The sequence below is a fragment of the Rhizophagus irregularis genome, chromosome 7 (genome assembly GCF_026210795.1).
Source record: "Rhizophagus irregularis chromosome 7, complete sequence".
NCBI classification, from domain to species: Eukaryota; Fungi; Glomeromycota; class Glomeromycetes; order Glomerales; family Glomeraceae; genus Rhizophagus; species Rhizophagus irregularis.
Window position 1 is genome coordinate 2,855,771 of NC_089435.1, and position 20,371 is coordinate 2,876,141.

Consider the following 20,371-nt stretch of genomic DNA (forward strand, 5'->3'; position numbering starts at 1 on the left):
CATTTGGTTTTGAAGTAAGAATTAACAGGAGTATTGGCGCGTTAAGAATTACAGGATCAAGGTAGAAGTTTATTCTTTGTGTCTAGGGTCTAGAAGTGTCTAGAAATGCATTTTTTGTATATGATATAAGCTATATTATAACATTTTTAGAAAAGCATGATGAACAGGTGCCTGATGAAGATAATCAGGTTGATGATGGTAAAGATAATTAGGGCGAAGGACATGTCACGCTAAACGGAAATAGTTATAAGCATTATCATTGGCGGTTACAGGATAACATGGTTAGGGGTGTTAACCGAACTGCTTTTTGGATGATATTTTAACACCCCTAATAAAAAATGACCAGGAAACAGGTTCAACTTCGGGCAATTCTTTTTTTCTTCCATTGCTCTCTTAAAAACTCAGTAATCAATTGTTTTGTAGACATAGATCCTCTAGAATAGCTGTTCAATGATAGTTATACCATACGGGAAGATATACTAATTTATGAGAAAATTGTTCAAGGAACACGTTTTAATTATTTATGCGAAGTTTGTATTGTTTCTATCCTTATTCAAGGCTTCCCTATAAAAAAATTGGATACGTTTTTTATAAAGTTTTTATACGATTTTTTTTCCTTAGAAATAACGTATCATAATAGGATACGGAAAAATGCACAATTCCGTATCACTAAAAATATGGTTTGGATACGGAATTTGCACGGGATTTATATGGAATTTACATGATTTGATCACCGATTTTATCACGAAATTTATACGATTTGGTCACTGAATTTACTATTTGTATTACAGTTTACTATAATTGTATTTACATAAATCTAATTTTACTTTATTAAATTAAATAAAAAATAAAAAATAAACAAAGTACAAATACATTATGAAAATTCCCTCCTTATTAAACCACCTATTGCAACCAAAATTATCTATAAGTTCAGGTTCATTTGAAGTCAAACAACCTAAAAGAACAAAAAAAAAGATTGGAAACAAAACCCCCCCTTATATAGTATCTGCAATCGTCCAAGTCACCAAAGGTCAGCATTCCTACAAAAAAAGAAAGAGAACTCCAGAATGTCTGACCTACATAAAAGAAAAGAATTATGAGGCGTCTATTGAAAAAGAAACCAAAACAACAAAATAAATCCAAAACTGACCTACAAAAAAAAGAAGACTCTGAAGCAACAAAACTGAAACAACCTACAAAAAGAAAAGAATCTGAACCCAGCTTACAAAAAAACAAGAAAATTTGAACTGACCTAAAAAAAGAAAAAAATCCTGAATCATCCTACAAAAAGAAAAGGACTCCCAAACTGATCTACAAAAAAGAAAAAAGAAACTGAATATTCTCACAAAAAAAAACCTGCTGGCCTATGAAATTAAATATAAATAAAAAAGAAAGGGGAATAAAGAATAAACCAAAAAAAAATACTTTTTTAAAAAGAGGGGTAATGAAGTTAGGAAAGTTAAAAAAAAATTTTTTTTTAAAGGGAGGACGTCAAAGTTAGAAAAATAAAAAATTTTTTATAAAGAGGAAATAGAAATAGAAAGAAGAAATTTTTTTTTAAAAAAAGAAGAGTAGGAATAAAAGAAAAATTTTTTTTTCAAAGGAGAGTGACGGAAAAAAATTTTTTTAAAGTGAGGTACGAAAAAAAAAATTATTTTTAAAAGGGGGTGACGAAGAAAGAAGAAAAATTTAGAAAAAATAACAAAAATAAGACAAGAGAAAGAGAAAGGAAAGGAAAGACAGAAAGGAAGATCGGAAGATCAAAATTATCAAAGTAAGGGTTTATAAAAAACGTATCATAACAAAACAATAAACAATCATGTGATCTCGTGTTATGATACGGGATTTTTGTAAAATTATCTTCTAAAAATATTAAGTTTAAAAATTCCGTATACATTCCGCATGATTAATTTTTTCCGTATACATTTCTTATACATTAGTTTTTTTAAAAAATGTTCAAAAATGAATTGCTTATTAAATATACGGAATTTGTATACGGAATCTATAGAAACGTACAAAAAATGTGTACAAAACGTATCCTTTCCGTATACATATTTCTTATAGGGCTTTATTAGCGTAATCTTTTTAACTTCACTTGGTATACATTATCAAAAACTTTAAATTACGTTTACTAGATTGAAATTACGTTTATTTAATTGTTAAATTTAATATGGAGCAGAAGTAGAATAATAGAACTCATAATTATTATTTATAATATAAAATGGTAATATTTATTTAAAATTCTCTATTAATTGCTAAAGGATTTTGTGATTTATATCGTAAATTTATATGAATGAGATTATAAGATGGAAAATACATTATTTTTTATAGCACCATAAGAATAATTTAATAGAGAAAACAGCCTAAAAGATTATTTGCTCATATCGAAAATTCGAAAAAGCACATTTTCATGACAAATCGAAGAAAAACGAAGAGGTTGAGACAATCGATTAAATTGTGAAACATCAATTCGGTTATTTTTGATTATTTAAATATCACGTGTTAATTAAAATTTGAATAAAAAAAGTTTTTATAAATAGTATTAAAAATTCAAATTACTTCCTCTAGATCTAAATAAATAAATAAAATAAAAAAATTAAAATTTCAAATTTAAAGTTTTTTTTTTTTACATATTCCTGAACAATAATGAAAAAATAAGAAAACATTTCGTATAAATAAATATTTAAATATTTTATAACGCGATAAGCTCTTATTGACCGAATCCGAATTAGATGATTTTTTTTTATTTGCATATAACAGATAATAAAAAAAATTCGTGATGTGTCGTTAAAAACTTCTAATTTAAAATAAGTTAACGCCAAAAAAAAAAGTCATTTCAATTAACATTCCCGCAGGTGAAAGTATGCAAATCTATTTTTAATAGCTTCTTATGACTTAAATATTGTGTCTTCACAAAAACCATGAGACGTTTTACAAAATAAATGAAATGTAATACAGTGTAAATATTTATCGGTGGTAAGGGAAGTGATATTAGCTAAAATCTTACGTTATACTTAATGAACAATCATGTGATCTGATATTTTAATTTAATTGGTTACACTATATCTTACATACAGGAAACTTATATTACGTAATAAATGTCAATTGCCCTAAGTGAGTTAATGTGGTATGCAATTTCAAATCCCATTCAAGTAGAATAATATGAATTATTAAATAAGGGCCAGTAAGAAGTTTACGTTATTAAAACTAAACCATTAAGGTTAATCACTTCATATTTTTGTAACTAATTGAACAAATTAAATTATAGAAAATAATAATGCAAATTCAAATTCTTTCAAGAGTCCCCATCAAAAAATTGTTTGATTGCCATAGAAACATTATATCATGCACTGATAACAGCGTAATATATTATCAATATTCTCTCACGTAATATTTTACGTCGATAAAATACATATAAATATAATAAATATAATAATAAAATAGTAGCAAATTCATTATATTTGGTTTTAATTCTTTGAAAGTTGAACCGTGAAAAATTCTTTTTTTTTGTACAATTAGTTTAAAAAAAAAAAAAAATTAACTTTTCAAAATTCAGAATTAATTATCCATTTATTTATAGTATCTGTTGTACTGAAATTGCAATTATTTTGGTAAGAAGTATGTACGCGGAGACAATTATTCTAGATTAGGGAGAATTCTTGATGAGAAACATGTATTACTACACCAAAACAAACCTACATCATTATTAGCTTCAATTTGTTTAATTACCAACCCATGTTTGGAATTATAATTTAAAGCGATTTAACGGTCATTACCAACGATTATATTACGAAGATTATAAAAATTATATGAAGATTTGGTTTGGTTTTTTTGTAGAATTCATTATTGTCCGTTTATTTATACCAGCTGCAATATAAATTATTCCAGTAAAAATATATAATCTAAATTAGTGTGAATTCTTGATAAAAAACTAGTTTTTTTTTTAATATTATTAATTGTGGAGTTTGTGATATAATTTTAAAACCTAAAACCAGCCAAATTGATCGGCAGAATTAGCTAAACCTTTTTTTTCGTTTCAGCTGAATTAGCAATTATAGCAACTACAAGCATTTTTGGCTGTCTAACTATCTAAAAGTTAATTATTATATGATTGGCGCGGCTAAACGTCAAAACCTAAAAAACATATCATCAAGATATTAAAAATTTAATATTTCTAATGTATAATGAATATTTCTATATTATACAATTATCTAATAATTTTTGTCCATTTGAAAATTTAAATCATAAACGTATACATAACTTTTTCTTGGTAGTTTCAATGCCACAAAAATCTTTACAATACCCATCTGGAAGAATCAAAATAATCTTTTGTCTCTGGATCTTGGGACATACCATAAACAGATTCGTAATATTTAACCTATTAAATAAAAAATACACATATATATAAATATACCGTATTATATAAAGTATTTGAAGTCGCTCCAGAATAATAGTTTGTTTAACGTCGAAATCTGAGGAGATAGGAGGTTTGCAATAAACAAACTAATTAAAATAAACATACCAGTTTTTGAAATGCATCACCTAGTTTACTAGATTGTAATTGCATTCCTTTAATTAAATCATCAATTTTTTTATTTCCACTAATACAATTTATAAGATTTCCTTTTTTTAGATAATCTATTTGACATGATCTACACCATTTATAATGAATATTTGTATAGTGTTTGTTACATTTTCACAATTGCTTTAGGATGATGTTGATGATGATGATTTCGTATTACCCATAGTTTTTAAAATTATTTTTTGCAAAAATAAGAAAAAAAAAATTTGTAAATTATTATATGGAATCCATTCAATTATTCTTTTCGGTTGAAATGTTTCCATTTGACATTTTTGTATTAAATCATTAATGTCATTATTTTTAGATGACCAGTTTGAAAAATTTTCTTTAAATAATTCGAACACAAAATGTTCACAATATAATGTTGTTAAACATTCATCTTGACAATTTTCACAAATTCTTTTGTTCCTTTATTATCTATAATTTTATGAGTGTCATATGCTTCATTTAACATTTTTATTATTTCTGATTTTTCATCCTCTGTAATAAGAGATTCGTCAGTAAGAGCAAATTTTTTTTCTAGATTCATATTGTTTATCCAAATCATTCATAGTGGGATCTAATAATGCAATATGCTATTAAAAGCAGCTCAAACAACATCATCTCGAATATCATTCATAATATGATTTTTTTAATTTTGTAAAAAAAACTCTCGAAATTTTGAAAAAGAGAAAGTTGTGTACAGTTTCGATTTGTTGTGCAAATATATATTGTGCATAAATTCATAAATTTCGAATTTGTGTAATTTGTACACTTTTACAACCTGTATCACAGAAATAACACATGGTCAACAATAAAATAAAACGCTTGAAATTCATTATAATTACGAAAGATAATAAGAGAGAAGTTAATCTAAGAAGCAATAAATAATTGAACGAAAAATAATTAGAAGAATTTACTCTAAAATTATACAAATACGGTTTAAATTCAAAGTCAGTTATTATATAAGATTTAAATTTATTGAAACAAAATGAAAGTTAAGTGCTTTTTGCTAACAAAAAAATTTTTTAAAAAATTTTTATTCCTATTGTCAAGTTTTTAATGAAATATACATTATGTTCTGGATAATAAAAAGGTTTGGAAATGAAAAAAGTTTTTTTTTAACATTAATTATTAAGGTTAATATTTTATGATATAAGTTTTGAAATATTACAGATTCATGATCTAGTATTGTTATTTTAAGAGCTTTAATTTTTTTTTCTACATGTTGCTTATTAAAAGAGTAAAATACTTACTGTACAATGAAAATAAAAATGTAAGAATTTTTCATAATAATTTTTTATTCAAAATTTCTTTTATATAAAATGAATAAATAAATGTTATTATATTCCAAAGTTTATCAAAAATATGAAATAAAAATTATATTTAGAATCGAAAGTAAATTGTATTTATTTTTTAAATATCATCGCGGAATACAACCTTTTGTTTAAAAATTTAATTTATTTATTACATAATTTTATTAACTTACAAAATTAAAGACTATTTCTAATAACTTTTTGTACTAATCTATTAAATATACACGATAGAGTGAGTAATAACTAATTATTTTAAGGAAATAAAAGAGATAAAATAATAAATCAACAACCCAAAAATAGAAATCAACTCCTTTTTTTAAATATGTACAGTATAACCATGATGATATCTTTTTGTAACCAAAGAGAATTATTTTCTAGTGTGGGAATTTAAAATCGGAAGTATACCGCACATCATGTGATCATTATGGTCATGTATACACACAAGATATTCATATAAATAGTGCATTCTATAGCTGAGTATAGCATCCAAAATGTTTTAAATAGGTCTTATTTATACAATGAAAACTATTTGGCAAGAACTTATATTTTTGTTTTCTCATTATTCAATTGTCCATAATAAAATATGATAATTTATGGTCGATGTTTTACCTTTTAATAAATTATAAAAATTTATTGCAGACATAATGAAAAAACTCGTGAATTTTAAGGTAATAAAGACAATAATTACATTAACGTCATCAGTAATGCAAAGTACATTATGTAATTCCGTCTCTAATGACGATTGTTATATTCAAAAAATTACAAAAAGCAGTTTGAAAACCTATTGTATGCTGAATTTTAATGATACCGTATCGCTAACCATTTCCGTATTTTTCTCTACAAAAGTAGACTTGTAAAAACTCGTTTATTACATTATTATGTTAAAGTCATATCGAAAATTTTATTTGTAACAACTGCACGGGCAGAATTATAAATGATCGGCATTGCGAATACCTATATTAAGTAATGCCAACCTTTTAATGCAGAAATTTTTTCGGGTGGCTGTGCCACAAACCTAGGCTCATCTTGTATTTGAACAATCGGAAGCAACTTCATTAGGTAATATGCAAAATCATTTTACTGTAACATTATAATATTAATTAAATTAATATTAGTTTGTTTTCTATTAAAGAAGATGAAGAAATTTTTTGTAAAAGAATTCTATGAAATTATCTCGGAGCCTATTAAAATTAAAAGAAAAACAATGTATCACAGTGCAACATGTTGAATTACCCGAGGTGAATGATGAATTGTCAGTGACACTACGAATAAAGCTTATTAGCTTAAGAGTCATTATTCTGATTGGGCCACTATTTTTCGTAAAGGTAGGAACGTTTATTAGATTATTTTTTTTTTTTATGTTTAAAATTACGTTTAAATTGACAACACTTGAAATGCATTTAGGTGGTGGTAATGAGAGAGAAAGACTTGTACGCACGCCTGGACTTTTCTTACGTGCAAATAATTCCAAATTACATCCCCGTTTCACGGGTAACTGGAATGATAATGTAGGAATTAATACAGTTGGGGACGGACTTTTGTCAAACAAATGGTACCATATAACTTACAAACTTTCTGATCCTGAAAAGAGAATGGATATCTTCATAAATGGTGTATGGACCACCGAAAATGTTCAAATGCATAGAGTTAAATTCAATGATAAGCAATTGGATATTGGGTGGTGTATGATTTTTCATAATAATTTTCATAAATTAAAAATTTTTGTATTAAGTATTAGTCATTTTTATTAAAATAGCAATTTTCGTCATTTTAACTGGCGTCTATCTAACGAAGAGGTGATGAAAAATTACCTGGTATGGCTCATTCATACTGTTACATATAATTATTTATTGTTCATAGTAATTATATTTATATGTATAATATATTTTTAACCGAATATATTTTAATCTTTCAAATTATTTAAATTTAGAACCAACGACCATTCTGTTAAGGATCAAAGAAAAAAGAAGAAAAGGGAAATAAAATTTACAATGAATATTAACAAAAATGTCAATGTGTGATTTATAGCTTATTCAGTTTTTAATAATACTGATTTTTCTTTTTACCGTATAAAATGAACAAATTTTTTAAAATTAGATTATATACTTGCATTATTTTTTACTATAAAGTTTTGCTCAATAAAATTTATATATAAATAATAATGTAAAAGAAATGGAATATTTATATCTAATATATATTCGGTTTAATAAATACCTTGTGTATATTTTCTTATTACAAACTTCTATTAAAATAAACCACTCTTATTTTTTAAACAATTTAACATTTATATTTTGTATTGATAAAATTATTAAATTTTATGTTCTTTTTTATAACATAAATTATAAAACAAATTAATCTTTAAATAACAAAAAAATTCTAAAGTCAATACTTAAAGAATATTAGACGTTAAAAGTTTTTTTTATAATTTAAAATATTTAATATTTTATTTGATATTTATAGAAAATTATTTAATTTGATTTTCCATAAAAATTGAAACCATTTAACATTACCAACATTAATTTGGATTAGTCAGCTTATCTTAATGCCAATCCATTTTAAGTTCATTTTAAATAATTTGATATATTATTCAACCAAAATTTCTATATAAGGTTATAATAGAGAAACTTAAAATATCATCATTTTGTACAATTATAAATTATACATTTTTCAAACTTGAATTTTATTTTAAAATTCAAATAAACGAGTCCAAATCTTTTTAAAATCAAAAACTTTTAACGTTCAGGCTCTTCCGTATGTGCTTAATTAATATAAGTTTCGCAAGCTAATTTTAGACACTGAGTATAAACTAACGCTACTACTATTTTTCCTAGTATCTTAGAATTAAAATCATTAAATTACCAAAATATTTCTGAAGCTTTGAGAATAAATTCATTCTTAAAATTATTTAATATTAATATATCAGATTTTATATTATTGTTTGATGAAAATAAATTATACAATAAATAGTTCCTCACGTGATCTTGAGTTAAAACTGAGTATAACCTGCAATATGGACAAGACAATAATACTCTATAAAATTTTCCGCCATTATAATTTCTAAAACCGTTTAGTTAAATTGAAATTTCATTATAAGACTAAATTAAGTTGGTGTATAAATTTTATTGATACGTTTTGGTAATATGGTTATTATTAAAATTATACATTTATATTTTACTTATGAAAACTGTCATGTAGTAGATAATCCTTTATTTGTCTATGAATTTAGAAAGCTTCTCTGAGATTGGAGAGAACATTCCCATTTCCTTTTAGAAATTGTAATAGATGTTGAATCCAGGTACTAGCGAAAGCTATATAATTGGGATCGTGTAGTTAGTTATAGTTCATACGATTTTACAATATTGATTTATAAATTAGTCAATAACTAGTAAAATAATGAGATTAATTTACACAAAAAAAATTTCAATATATAATTTTACCAAAAACAATAATCGCCACTACCACATGAACTTACCCAATGAATTATCTAACATGAACGCGAACGTGGATGCGACGTTGATAATGAAAAAGTGAAAAACTCTAAAAAAATAGATAAAAATATTTTATTAAAATTTTATTTTTTTTGGAAATAATTTATTTAATGAAATTACACCACTAGATGAACTTACCTTCAAAACAAAATCTCTGGTTCGAATTTTATCCCAATTTTCAAAATAAAAAAAAACTGGTTTAATTTAAACAATACAAAGACAAAAATCATTACAATCCATTATTTATCTCTGTCTAAAAACTAAGTAAAAAACTTTAAAACAAAAAAAAAAGTGGAAGCCGCCATGCAAAGCCACCTTAACCGTATTTCTAATAAAGAAGACGTCCAAATAACCTAAAGATTTATATACCTAAAGAACAAAAAACTTACTTGGCTAAAAAAATGTGAAAGTGAGATTAAAGAAATTGCTAAAGAGAAAAAAAAGATCAGCTAATAATATAGGACCGGTTATATAGGACCGAACGAGATCTTACTGCGCCACAAAATCCTGTCCTACGAGTCTTGCCGGTCTACCATCTTTAGTTGGGTAACTTTATAATAAGATTAACATAAAATACAATGTAAAATTAAGGTAATAATCTTCTTACCTGAAGTTCATAGACTTGAGGATCAAGATGAAATGATGTACAATATTGCCCACTATAATGAGAAGATAAGTTAGATTTGGAACGTGTTCGTCTTCTTGAAGTTGGTGAGTATCTGCCTGTTCTAACGATGTTTTATAAATAGATATCTTTGTTTGATTTGGTTATGCCTTTCTTAATCCTAATAATATTTAATATTGTAACTTTTATCGCACATGAATGAATTTATATAACATGAAAACACGTGCTGTAATATGAAACTCCCGTGACATGCTGCGCCCGATCTATTCGAAATTTTTTTCAAACCGAAAATTTTTTTAATATTTTTAACTTTAGGTTTTTTTTTAAACCAAAAAACTTCATTCTATCACTATTTAGGTTTAGATTGACGCTGCAGGGCCACGGGTAAGCGTTGTTTCTTTATTTTTTTTCCCTTAATTTTTTTTTCGTCCCTTTGTCTCTCAGGTTTTTGATCAGGAAGGATCATTAATTGAAATTAATATATTTCTTTTGTTTAAATAAATTATAGTTCTTTAATTAGAATAATAATTATAAATACATTAATTAAATTAGTATATTATTATTATACAGTAATTATGATAAATTTACGTATTATTTGTAAAAAAATAAATAGTATTAAATTTCGAAAAAATATCGTTGTGATTAATTATATCTTTAACTAAAGCAAGTTTTCCATTTCTTTTCTTGAAAGTACTTATCTTTAAAAGTTTTTGGAACATTTATCATCTATGTCAGGAATGTATCCAAATCGGTTATATCTATTTGCTATATAGCATAAATAATAAATAAAAAATTGATGATTTATTCAAATTAATTTCTTTTTTAGTAAAATAAAAATATACCATGCTAATAGAACCATTTACTTCAATTGAAAGTTGAGAATTACGTGCACGTGTAATTATTGAAAGCTGATACTCAATTCAACCTAATTCTTCAAGTTTTACCACATATTTATATTAGAGTCCTATAATTCAAATCATAAATTACTAATTTAAAAGTACATTTTTATTAGAAAAAAGAATTTTAGCAATTAATATAAATTTTAGTGTAACATTTTTTTATATTTATTTTTCAAATAACATAGTCATACTTATATATTATCATTTTGTATGGGAAAGTCTAAATAAAGTTCTTCATTTTTAGAATATATCATCTTAAGCTTATCATTTAAATTTGCTAAATTTGATATAAAGTAAACTTGTGGTTTTAAAAATAATTCATTATAAATTAATATATATTAATTACTATTCACTTTAAGAAATTAATGAATTAAATATTCTCCTACTTTCATACATATGTTTACTAAATCCATAAACAATTCCAAGTCTAAAAAATCACTACTATTATTAACATTCAAAAATCCACACATTATTTTAATAAATAAATACATGAGATATATGAAGTAATATAAAACCTATTATGTTATATATGTGTATAACAAATTAACAATTGCTTTGCTTCATAGTACATTACTAGTAATTCTATATATATTTTACATTTAATTAAATGTAGTAATTTGCTATCTTTAATATTTAATTCTGTAGAATTATTTTTATTCAGTAAATATTCCAAATTAAATAGTTGAGATTTTATTAATATATCATCAGATAATAATATCTTTTATTGTATAACTGATAACATGATAGACACTTGAGATAATGTGCTAAACTATTTAATGGTTCCAATTGTATAACTTTATTAAGATCAAACAAAACATTGTCATATTCTTGAAAAATATAATACACAATAGTTCTTTTACTTAAATTATGAATATTCCTCTTTTATTAGTTTGTCTTTCTGAATTTTTTTTTCGAATTCATTTTTTCAATTTGTTTTTTAAAACTGACAATTTTTATTTCAGTTTTTTTTTTTAAACTGATTTTTTTTAATTTATTTTTCAGTTTTGTTTTACAAAACTGAATTTTTCTTTAAATTTGGTTTTTTTAAACCAAATTTTTTTAATTTTTTTTCTTCCTTTATAATCTATACTATTTTTTTGTATAATTTTTTTCATTTAATTTTATATACTGTATTTTTCTGTTATTGTTATATGAGTACATTCTTTTTTTTTTTAGACTTGAATCTAAATCAGTAATCAGATTGATATTGCGGTGTTATGGTAAGCCTTTTTTTTCAATCCTCATTTTCAATAATAATTTTTTTTTGCTAATATTTTTTCATTCTTTCACCTTCTAGATTTAGATCAGTGAATGGTTAGATGCTGTGGTACTATTGTAAGTATCTCCGATTTTTATTTTAATAATATTTTTTTCCTAATTATTTATTTACTATTTTTTTTCTTTCTATTTTTTTTCGATCTTTCACTTTTTAAGTTTGAGTCAAGATCAGTGCTGTCTAAAGTTTTAAAATATCAGTTTAAATTGAAATTTATTTATAATAAATAAAATGAATTTACAAATTTTAAAATATTACAAATGAAAGCAAATGAAAAAAATAAAACAGTATTAATTTAAAAAAATTAAAAAAAAAACAGTCATAGGTGGTTAATTATATCTTTCAGCTCAAGCAAATTTTCCATTTCTTTTCTTGAAAAATATTTATCTTTAAAAGTTTCTGGAACATGTGGACAAAATTTATGAAAATCTGGTAATAAATCACCCATGTTAGGAATATAAGTTATCTCTTCTTTATTATACCCATTTCGAACATAATCTATTTGCTATAAATAAATAAATAATGATGAGTTACTAAAATCAATTTTCTTTTAAATAGAAAGTTACAAGTAAAATAGAAATATACCATATTAATAGATCCATTTATTTCAATTGAAGGTTGCATATAATATTCACCTACATTTATTGAAAGCTGATATTCAATCCAACCTAATCCCTCAAGTTTTAACACATCTTCATATTTTAACACATGTTCATAATGTTTTAGTTCAGAATCCTTATACTGTTTAGAATCCTATAATAAATCCATATATTAATTAAAAATAACATTTTTAATAGTGAAAAAAGAGATTTTAGCAATCAATAAAACTTACAGTGCTTTTAATTATAAATTTTATAAAGCAATTTTTATTTAATATTTCTTTAACATTTATTTTCCAAATAATACAATCAGTCCAACCAAAATCTAGCATGGGCAAATTCAAATAAAGCTCTTCATTTTTTGAACTTATTATCTTTTCTGATAAACTAAGAAATTCAAAGTTAAAACATTTACCACAATTTTTGAAAATTTTAAAATATATAATAAATACATCCACTTACCTATTTATATCATTTTCTTGAAGTTGATGAAGTTTGCTATTTAAATTTACCAGATTTGATATAAAATAAACTCGTATTGCTAAAATAATTTATTATAAATAATCAATAAGATTAATTATTAAATATTATAAGAAGTTAACAAATTAAACATTCTCTTACTTTCATATATGTATTTACTAAATTCATCAACAATTCCAAGTTCGGAAAGATCATTATTGTTATCATTTAAATATAACCAAAAATCTGTATATTCTCGTAATAAATAAATATAGGAGATGCATTCAAAATTATAACTTCTATCATATAACAAGTTCAAGTCTAACATTGCTTCATGATACATTTTTAATTCTACATATACTTTGCATCTAACTAAAATTAGTGATTCATTATCTTCAATATTAGAAATTTGATTAATTTTTGTTAATATATTATTTAATTCTGTAGAATTATTTTTATTCAGTAAATATTCCAGATGAAATAGTTGAGTTTTTGCTAATGTATCATTAAAATCTAATAATTCTTTACACTTTTTAAATACCATTATAGCATTATCAATATCTTTTTTTGTATAATAAATTAGACACTTGAGATAATATGCTAAACTATTTAATGGATCTAATTGTATAACTTTATCAAGATCTAATAAAACTTTATTATAATCTTGAAGAGTATAATATGCAATAGCTCTCTTATTTAAATTATGAGTATTTTCTGGATCAATAATATTTGCTTTTGTAAAATATGATATAGCTTTACTATATTGTCTCATATTACATAAAATTTCTCCATAATAACATAAAATTAAAGAATCATCCTTGTTGGTATTCAGCAGTTTATCTAACTTTTCTAAAGCACTAGTATATAAATCATTCTTTGCATAGCTACATGCATTATTCTTAAGACATAAATAATTATCCGGACTATTTTCTAATGCAAGATTATAAAAATTACTTGCATAAGAATAAACTTTAAGAAATAAGTAACTATTTCCAAGTATTATATATAAGTTATTTATTTTAGCTTTATAATTATTTGGTCTTTCTAAATTATTTATTGCTTCTCTATAGTTACTTTGCCAAAAAAATATTTCTCCACAAATTAAATAAGCAATTGGTTCTTTTGGTTTTAAACTAATGGCTTCTTTTAAATAGACGTGTGCTTGTTTATAATTTTTAAGACATCTATAAATATAACCTAAAATGCATCTTAAAGAATAACTTTTAGGAAAAAAATTTAAAAATTCTTTACATAATGATTCAGCTTTTTCATAATGTTTTTCATTTATTTCTTTTATAACATTTTGATATGTTGGATGTTGTTTTTTTGAAAATTTTGGAAGTATTGATGATAATGATATATTTGAATTTAATTTAATAATTGAATTTATAGATTTTTTCTTTTTAGTTAATATAAGATCAGCTTCTGAATTATCTGAATCATCACTATCATATATTTGATCTGAATTTTCTGATTTAATTGGAGGTATAATATGTCCAGATTCTGAAAATTTAGTATATAAATTTTTATAAATAGAATTTTGTGGTAAATATCTGATATCATTTTCTTTAATTTTTTCTCGACATTTAGGACAAATTTTTTGTTTTAATAATTTTAAATTATTTAATGATAATATATGTTGACATTTTAAAATACATAATTGATCCTCTGGTTCACTACTAATTGGACATGTCATTTCATCTGCTATAATATCTATAAATTTAGAGTTTGATGCCTGTTCTCTCTTTAAATATGAATTATTATTTAAACTTTTTCCTTTTCCTTTTCCTTTCTTTTCTTTTCCAATATTTTCACTTGAAAATTTTAAATCTTCAAGATATTTTTCTTTAATAAATAATAATAAATTTTGAAATTTTTCTGAAAAATCTGATGATTTATTTTCATTTAATTCTTTTATATATTGATCAAAATCATCCTCAATCATTGAAAACATTTTACTATCAATATTATGTAAATGTAATAAAATTTCAACTGCTTTAAATTGAATGAAACTACTTGGAGCTTTATTAAGTGATTCAATTGCTAAATAATAACAAAGACCATATGTAGAAGTTTGAGTAGATTTTTGAATAAGGTTTTGTGCAAGATCCAATATTCCAAACCATAAGGTATGTGGTAATGCAATAGGTTCATTTCCAGCGAGATCATTTAAGAAACTTCCAGTGCTTTTTAAAGCTTTAGTAACTTTATTTGATACTTCATCAAATTTTGTTTGAGAATCTAAAATAGATTTATTTGTTACATCAATCCATTCTCTTTCCAAAAAGCTCCAAAGATGTTCCATTAATACCAATTCACAGAATTTTTTACTAATTATCATTTCAGTACCTTCAGACCAAGTAAAAAGGTTATGTTGAATAATCAACATAATTCTCCAATCTACATAATAATTTGCTACAGGATATTTAAAACTTAAGCATTTACGTATTTGAGTAAGCATTGACAAGATTGAACAATTATCATTTGGAAGATCGACTCCTGTTGCTGATAAAACTCCTGGGGTAATATTCAATGCAGCTTTAAGTAATTCTTTAGTTCTTCGTATAATTTCTTGAAACCAAGTTTCATCATCACGCAAACTATGTAATGTGTCTCGTAAGTGGATTAATAAGAAGTCAATGTTATAATTACGCTTTTTGGTGATAATTTGATCATCTTGATTATTGCTTTGTTGATTTAATTGGTTAAAATTTGATCTAAAATTATTATCAAGTCCTATTTCAATAACTTGTGTTGTTTTACGATGAATTTCTGCAAATTTTGATAAAGAATTATAAACTTTATCTCGAAGTTCTTTACTAAGTACCATTGGCGAAAAGCATATCCTTTCTAAGACTGTTACCCAAGTTCTTAAATGTAACTCCAATCTAGTCATACTTTGTTTTGCATAAAAATCGAATGGGGTCGGATCCGCCAAGGCAAATAAAGTGTCTCGAAGAATTTGAGGTGAAAATTCATTTTGTAAATTTTCAAAAAGTAATTTTAATGCATATAAATATTTTATGTCGGTCAATTCTTTAATAAGTTCTTTTGCCTTTTCATCGGGAGTTGTAAATCCATCCTCTTCTAATTTTAAAAGAATACTATTGTTGAAGAAGTTTTCACGCGAAGCCGTTTTATATGAAAAAACAGAGTCGTGAATTTCTGGAATAGTATTACTAGAAAAACTTCCGCTCTACATATTTATAAAATTATTATAAACCCAATTTTTAATTAATTAAAATATTTAATATTACTTAAAATTATAATTCACCTGACTTGAACTTCCTTCCATATTTTTTTTTTTGTTTGCAAAAAAATTAAACCTCTAATGGCGTAAGATTTTTGGAATGATATTTTCGTTTAAATATAAGTTTGTACAACTGCAAGTTGGCGTAGATTTACATTGTAGCAAGCGTCCATTCAAAATGAACTTATCTAGTATGATTTGTGCAACCAAACAGTTGCACATCATTATTCAATGATATCATTACTAATATTGTGGCGTAGTATCAAAGCGTGATGGAATAAAATTTTGTAAGTCCAATATACGTTTCATTTATTTTATTTAAAATTTCATTAAAAAATTATTTCTTCTAATCTTTGGTATAGAATAAATTGTGTACTATTTTTTTAAATTAATGTAATTAATGTGAAACATTATTAATAAAACCTCGCCGATCTACAGGATCGGCCTAAAATTTAACAAATAAAACGTGACAACCCTGTATTGCGTGATCATCTGGTTAAGGTATCTCAAAAAATTGGTTAACAAGTTAAAATTATTTGACCATAATTCTGGTCAGAGTTATATAATATTATATAATGCAGCCATAGTAAGTATGCAACTGCAGTCATGTGTTCTCGAAGGTTGAATGATTTTTTATTTTTGATTAACGAAATTAATAGGATCATCCTATAACTAAATATGAGAGTAGAGTCATCAAATAGATACAATTTATAGCCAAAAAAAAATCAAATTATTTAACCAGTAATTAAGCCTCTTGTTATTAGCCGATTAAGGTTTTTTTGAATGATTCCAGCTCCTAACAAAAGACTATGATTCAAGGATCGTAAACTGCGGGATTTTTACAAGAACAAGTATGGTTACAATCATGATATTGAACAGAATTAGAATTGAATTCATATGAATTGCAATAGATGAAGAAAGAACAAACTATATTTACTAAAAGATGTTGTAATAAAATTTGTACTACTGTATGACATAAATTTTTCACGTTTTCGCGCCAGAAAAGTAAATGTTGATCGTATAAAAAATTAATTCATTAATAAGTTTTTTTGTTTTCTTTAGCTAATTTATACACTTGTACTATGAAAGAATTCATGTACTGTACTATTGATTATTTAATTGTCTAAAGATTTAAAATATTGGTATAATTATCTTAAAATTGAAATTTTTTTGTAATAAGTAAAATGGATTTATTAATTTTCAAATATTACGAATGTAAACAAATGAAAAAAAAAATGAAAAAGTATTGATTTTTTGTGAGTGAATATATAAATGAATATTTATTATTTTTTTAAAAGAAATTCTTTCTTATATAGTATTCATATACATATATTAAATGTTCTTATATACTGTATACTATATAATAAAAGTTTGTATGACTAGTATATTTTCATGTAAGTTTATTAATGAGTTAACCGGCGTTTTCTGGCGTTTTTATAAAAGTTTAAAAATAATAATTCGAATTCTTTAAAAATTTTAGATAATTTTAGTAGGATTAATATCTACAGCTGTTAAGAGTCTACTATGATGTAACATGGATTAATGAGTCATATAAAAGAACAACTACGGTAAAAAAAATTATTATTATTTTAACCTTTTTATATCAACGGATTTTTTCCTTATAAAATTATTTTGATTTTTTTAAGTTGTTTACCTTTCTCAATCCAGTCTAATAGATAACTTTTATCGTTTCAGGTGACCATATAACATGAAACATGTGCTGCATGCTGCGCCTGATCTATTCTGTGTTATAGTCATGTGTATGACCCGATGGCTAGGCTAATCCAATTCCGGTTAATGAAATTTTTTTTCAGTAAACGCTAAATATTCATTACGCCATTTCAGCACAAGATACAAAGTTAATCAACGACCAGATACCTTTGTCGGAAGAACTCCTTCAGGTTTCTCTGTTCGTGCGCATATTGTGTTGTGGCCGGTTACGCCTAATGATCCCTAGCCCTATAAAAAAATTGGATACGTTTTTTATAAAGTTTTTATACGATTTTTTTCCTTAGAAATAACGTTTCATAATAGGATACGGAAAAATGCACAATTCCGTATCACTAAAATATGGTTTGGATACGGAATTTGCACGGAATGCATATGGAATTTACATGATTTTATCACGAAATTTATACGATTTTGTCACTGAATTTACTATTTGTATTACAGTTTACTATAATTATATTTACATAAATCTAATTTTACTTTATTAAATTAAATAAAAAATAAAAAATAAACAAAATACAAATACATTATGAAAATTCCCTCCTTATTAAAACCACCTATTGCAACCAAAATTATCTATAAGTTCAGGTTCATTTGGAGTCAAACAACCTAAAAAAAACAAAAAAAAAAGAAACATAAGAACGTCTAACTTAATTGGAAACAAAACCCCCCTTCATATAGTATCTGCAATCGTCCAAGTCACCAAAGGTCAGCATTCCTACAAAAAAAGAAAGAGAACTCCAGAATGTCTGACCTACTACATAAATGAAAAGAATTATGAAGCATTTGATGAAAAAGAAACCAAAACAACAAAATAAATCCAAAACTGACCTACAAAAAAAGAAGACTCTGAAGCAACAAAACTGAAACAACCTACAAAAAGAAAAGAATCTGAACCCAACTTACAAAAAAATAAAAAGAAAATTTGAACTGACCTAAAAAAAGAAAAAAATCCTGAACAATCCTACAAAAAGGAAAGGACTCCCAAACTGATCTACAAAAAAGAAAAAAGAAACTGAATCTTCTCACAAAAAAAAATCTGCTGGCCAGTCTGGCCTATGAAATAAAAAAAGGGATAAATATAAATAAAAAAGAAAGGGGAATAAAGAATAAATCAAAAATAATATTTTTTTAAAAAGAGAGTAACGAAGTTAGGAAAGTTAAAAAAAATTTTTTTTTTAAAGGGAAGACGTTAAAGTTAGAAAAATAAAAAATTTTTTATAAAGAGGAAATAGAAATAGAAAGAAGAAAATTTTCTTTAAAGAAAAGAAGAGTGGAAATAAAAGAATAAAATCAAAAAAAAATTTTTTTTTAAGGGAGTGACAAAAAAAAAATTTTTTTTTTAAGGAAGTGACAAAAAAAAAATTTTTTTTTTAAAGGAGAGTGATGAAAAAAAAAATTTTTAAAGTGAGGTACGAAAAAAAAAAATTTTTTTTTAAAAGGAGGATGACGAAAAAAGAAGAAAAATTTAGAAAAAATAACAAAAATAAGACAAAAGAAAAGAGAAGGAAGGGAAAGACAGAAAGGAAGATCGGAAGATCAAACTCATCAAAGTAAGGGTTTATATAAAAACAAAAAACGTATCATAACAAAACAATAAACAATCACATGATCTCGTCTTATGATACGAGATTTTTGTAAAATTATTTTCTAAAAATATTAAGTTTAAAAATTCCGTATACATTCCGATAATCATGTATTTTTCAGAAAGATTTTCCGAATTTTTCGGAAAACTACACGATTTTTTGTTGGTTGATTTTCCCAGTGAGAATAGTGGCTTGAAGGTGGCTACTAGTTTATGTAAAATACCACCGTACCGCGTCAATAATAACACTAACAACTTCGCAGTTCTATTGTAGATTTTGAAAGGATTTCTTACTTTTCTTAGGTAGATTCATAATGGTACTCTTTTCTTTAACGAAAATTAATATATTTTATTTTACTATTTTTTTTTTAGAAAAAGGTTTATTGTGAATGTCTGAGGTTTTCCTTTAGTTTCTTCCGTTAAAATTGACAATTTTTTTTCTTTATTCTTTAGAAATATTGGCTGTCTATTTCTTCCTTAAACACAGATTTTAGATTTTGTATTTTTAGTAATATAGTAAATATTTTTTGTTAAAGAAACATATTGGTGGCATGTTTGGGAAATTACCGTTATTTTCATATACAA

At 24.5% G+C, this 20,371-nt stretch overlaps 2 protein-coding genes across 2 annotated transcripts; one reads left to right on the forward strand and one right to left on the reverse strand.

Moving 5' to 3' along the window:
* Positions 1-7,271: 7,271 nt before the first annotated feature.
* Positions 7,272-7,628, forward strand: OCT59_027406 (uncharacterized protein; the record flags this gene model as incomplete). Its single annotated transcript, XM_025331918.2, has 1 exon — positions 7,272-7,628. One exon carries the CDS (start codon positions 7,272-7,274, stop codon positions 7,626-7,628), a length of 357 nt encoding a protein of 118 aa, XP_025180217.2.
* Positions 7,629-12,484: 4,856 nt separating this feature from the next.
* OCT59_027407 (uncharacterized protein) lies at positions 12,485-16,518 on the reverse strand (the record flags this gene model as incomplete). Its single annotated transcript, XM_066136941.1, has 6 exons — positions 12,485-12,670; positions 12,751-12,918; positions 12,998-13,151; positions 13,227-13,305; positions 13,386-16,419; positions 16,498-16,518. The coding sequence occupies 6 exons, from the start codon at positions 16,516-16,518 to the stop codon at positions 12,485-12,487; spliced, it is 3,642 nt and encodes a 1,213-aa protein (XP_065993374.1).
* Positions 16,519-20,371: the final 3,853 nt, after the last annotated feature.